The 2,892-nt window shown below is 28.9% G+C and overlaps 1 protein-coding gene across 1 annotated transcript; it reads left to right on the top strand.

The window, feature by feature from the left end:
* Window positions 1-16: 16 nt before the first annotated feature.
* Window positions 17-2,466, top strand: LOC112687544 (negative elongation factor E). Its single transcript, XM_025560284.1, has 6 exons — window positions 17-742; window positions 834-1,154; window positions 1,218-1,417; window positions 1,511-1,565; window positions 1,635-1,737; window positions 2,338-2,466. The coding sequence occupies exons 1-6, from the start codon at window positions 662-664 to the stop codon at window positions 2,409-2,411; spliced, it is 834 nt and encodes a 277-aa protein (XP_025416069.1). The 5' UTR covers window positions 17-661; the 3' UTR covers window positions 2,412-2,466.
* Window positions 2,467-2,892: the final 426 nt, after the last annotated feature.

The following is a 2,892-nucleotide window of genomic DNA, read 5'->3' as shown; positions in this document are numbered from 1 at the left end:
GACGTTGTAACTGAGTTAACGGATCAAACGGTTGGCACGTAACAAAAGTAAAAAAAAAATTATATAAACGACATATAATTATCTTAAACAGCGGCACTGATGCCCAGTTGAGTTGCCACAGACATCTCGAATCAATATTTACTTTGGTGTAGAACATAAACGCCGGTGTATCGATTTTTGACTCCGAAAGTTTCAGAGTTCCTAGTCGAGGACCGTTGGTCGCGTCGCCGACATCCATAACCACAGAGAACTGCACATGATTCATGGTGAAATTCCGTGAAAAATAACCAAACGGAAACGTACACCAAATTCGATTTACAACAATGCGTTGGAAAATTCGACTAACAGAAGACCGTTCGATTCGCTGCCATGTGGAAACGACTCCGTCGTTTTGTTTGAATAATTTTTTCTATAATTTGATTATGGTCCACTATCAATGCTTTGTTATCTATGTTTACGTTCTGTTATCGTTACTGTTTCGTCGCGTTATCATAGTACAGTGCACATGCAGTGAACAGTTGCCGAACGTTACGTTAAAACAATTTAACCATATTTTGAAAACTCGTCAGAAAATTGAGAACCAAATATTGTTTCCACTCATTGACTACCGCGTCGCAAGGTTCGCAGCATACTAAACGATATCATTTAGAAGTCATCCGAGATGGTCTACTTACACTTTCCGACGAATCTGACCGAAGAAGAACTCATGCTACAAAACAAGTATCAGAAATTGAGGAAAAAAGTATGATTAGGTTACGAAAATTATCTCGTTTTTTTTGTTTTTTATTCTACTCGCACAACCTTTTACTGGCTATTGTTATTGTTTTTATTAGAAAAAAGCACTTCAAGTACAGAAAACGCCCCGACCTGAGCCTGATACAGCTCCTGTGCTAAATCCTAAGAGACCCAAGGAAACAGCTCGCGATGCTAGAGAAATAGCGAAGAAACTATTGAAATCTGGTGCCATAGGACCGATAAAGAAAGTACCAAATCGTACTGACCAAGAGTCATTCAAAAGACCTTGTGGAATGGAAAGAAAGATGCTGTCTGCTCCTCAGGCTTTGACCAGCTATCAACCATTTTCTGCGCCTTCACCGGTTAAGACAGAAATTCCTGATAGTACTATGAAGCCAGCTGGAGCTGCAAAATTCACAGTACTTGTGGCATATACGAGAATTATTAACAATAAAATTAATGTTAGATTTTTATGCTTACAGAATTTGTATAGTAATTTTGTTTCATCCTCTTCAAAAACTACTCCACCTACGTCAAGTTCACCAGAAACTACTCCTGAATCTCCTCGCAGAGGTATTACCATATTTGTTGGAGGAAGTAGTACAATAACTGAAGAATTCTTAAGAACTACATTTAGTAAATTTGGTTCAATTATTAATATTTCCATGGAAATTGAAAAAAAGTAAGTTATCATTTTAGTCTATACTCGATAGATTTATTAAAATAATTATCCTATTTTTAAAATCTTACTATTTAAACATGTATCAAATTTTAGTCGAGGGTTCATCACATTCAATTCACCAGATACAGCCGATAAAGCTGTAACAGAAGTAAATTCTAAATAATACACTAAATATGTAATGTGAATATAATTGTTAACCTTTGTTTTATTTTCATAGATGAACTCCACCACTGTGTCTGGTATTAAATTAAAAGTATCTATTTCTCGTAATCAACCTATTGAGTTTGGAGAGAAAGGAGTTAATTCATGGAATGCCATAGGTAAGCACTGCATTGAAAATTTTATTGGAATTTTGATAAACTATTTTATATTAAAATGTATTTTAAACATTTTTATGTTAAAATTATCTTATTATTAATACATTTCTAATGTAAAATGATACAATGCATAATATTAAAATTCATAATAATATTAGTTTCCTGAATAATTTAAATTTTTATTTTATTTTTATTGTCCAACTGTTTTTATTTTAAAAATTAATATTTTTTGATAGATATCTACTTGAAATAACTCTTTCATTACATCTTATCACTTTTCAATTAAGTTTTATGTACTTAAAATGAAAAACAAATCTATTTTTACTTTCATAACTCAATGTCATAAGCATTATAATATTTTAATATTTTTAAACGTCGGAACAGATATGATTTAACAATATACTTTTTGGCATGTTGCCAATTAACTTATTTGTCCTTGAATTAAGCTAAAATTATTATACTAATATAAAATTAAAATTCAAGTTAATATGATATTATTATATTTTTATGAAAGAAGTTTAATTAAAAAAATATGTTAATCTTAAAAATAAGTGTTTAAAAGCATTTCATGAATTGAATAGTAAAATGTTTTTGAATTTATAGCCACCAATAAATCACAAAAAGGAAATCAACGAGATGATCGTTCATTGGTGACTTACGACGATTTAATTGAATAGTTTTTTTTTTTTAATTTTTCTATGTAATAAAATTTATTTTTTTTGATAAAATATTATTAAATATTTACATGAAATTGTGTGTATATAATTGTTTTTTTTTTTTTTTTAATCAAATTTTGAATATATAACAAATAAAGGATATTTCTAACATTTTATGTAAATATATTGGTTTTTTTTATAAACTCAAAAGCTAGGACATTATATATTATCAAATGAACCCATTTAAAGTGACATTAAAATATAACAACATTTTGTAATAAAAATAAGAATAAACTGAATATGATAATAATACCTACTATAATATCAAGCATTTGGAAGAAATAAAACTATAACTAAACAAAACAAAACTGGTGACTCTATATTGACTTTTAAAAATGCACATATAGAAATACAATTCTACCTACTTGTTTGACAACATTAATTATTACTGGTACAATATCATAACATGAATGTTATACATATATATATATATATATATATA

Source organism: Sipha flava, unplaced genomic scaffold (assembly GCF_003268045.1).
Source record: "Sipha flava isolate LNK unplaced genomic scaffold, YSA_version1 35741_pilon_pilon, whole genome shotgun sequence".
In the NCBI taxonomy this organism is placed as follows: Eukaryota; Metazoa; Arthropoda; class Insecta; order Hemiptera; family Aphididae; genus Sipha; species Sipha flava.
This window is presented reverse-complemented; position numbering and strand designations above follow the sequence as displayed.

What these genes read in the sequence shown, in the direction of transcription:
- LOC112687544 (XM_025560284.1), top strand. Translation starts at nt 662, where the DNA reads ATGGTCTACTTACACTTTCCGACGAATCTGACCGAAGAAGAACTCATG. An exon ending in ATCAGAAATTGAGGAAAAAA is followed by an intron (nt 743 to 833) that starts GTATGATTAGGT and finishes TGTTTTTATTAG; the next exon opens with AAAAAAGCACTTCAAGTACA. An exon ending in CCGATAAAGCTGTAACAGAA is followed by an intron (nt 1,566 to 1,634) that starts GTAAATTCTAAA and finishes TTATTTTCATAG; the next exon opens with ATGAACTCCACCACTGTGTC.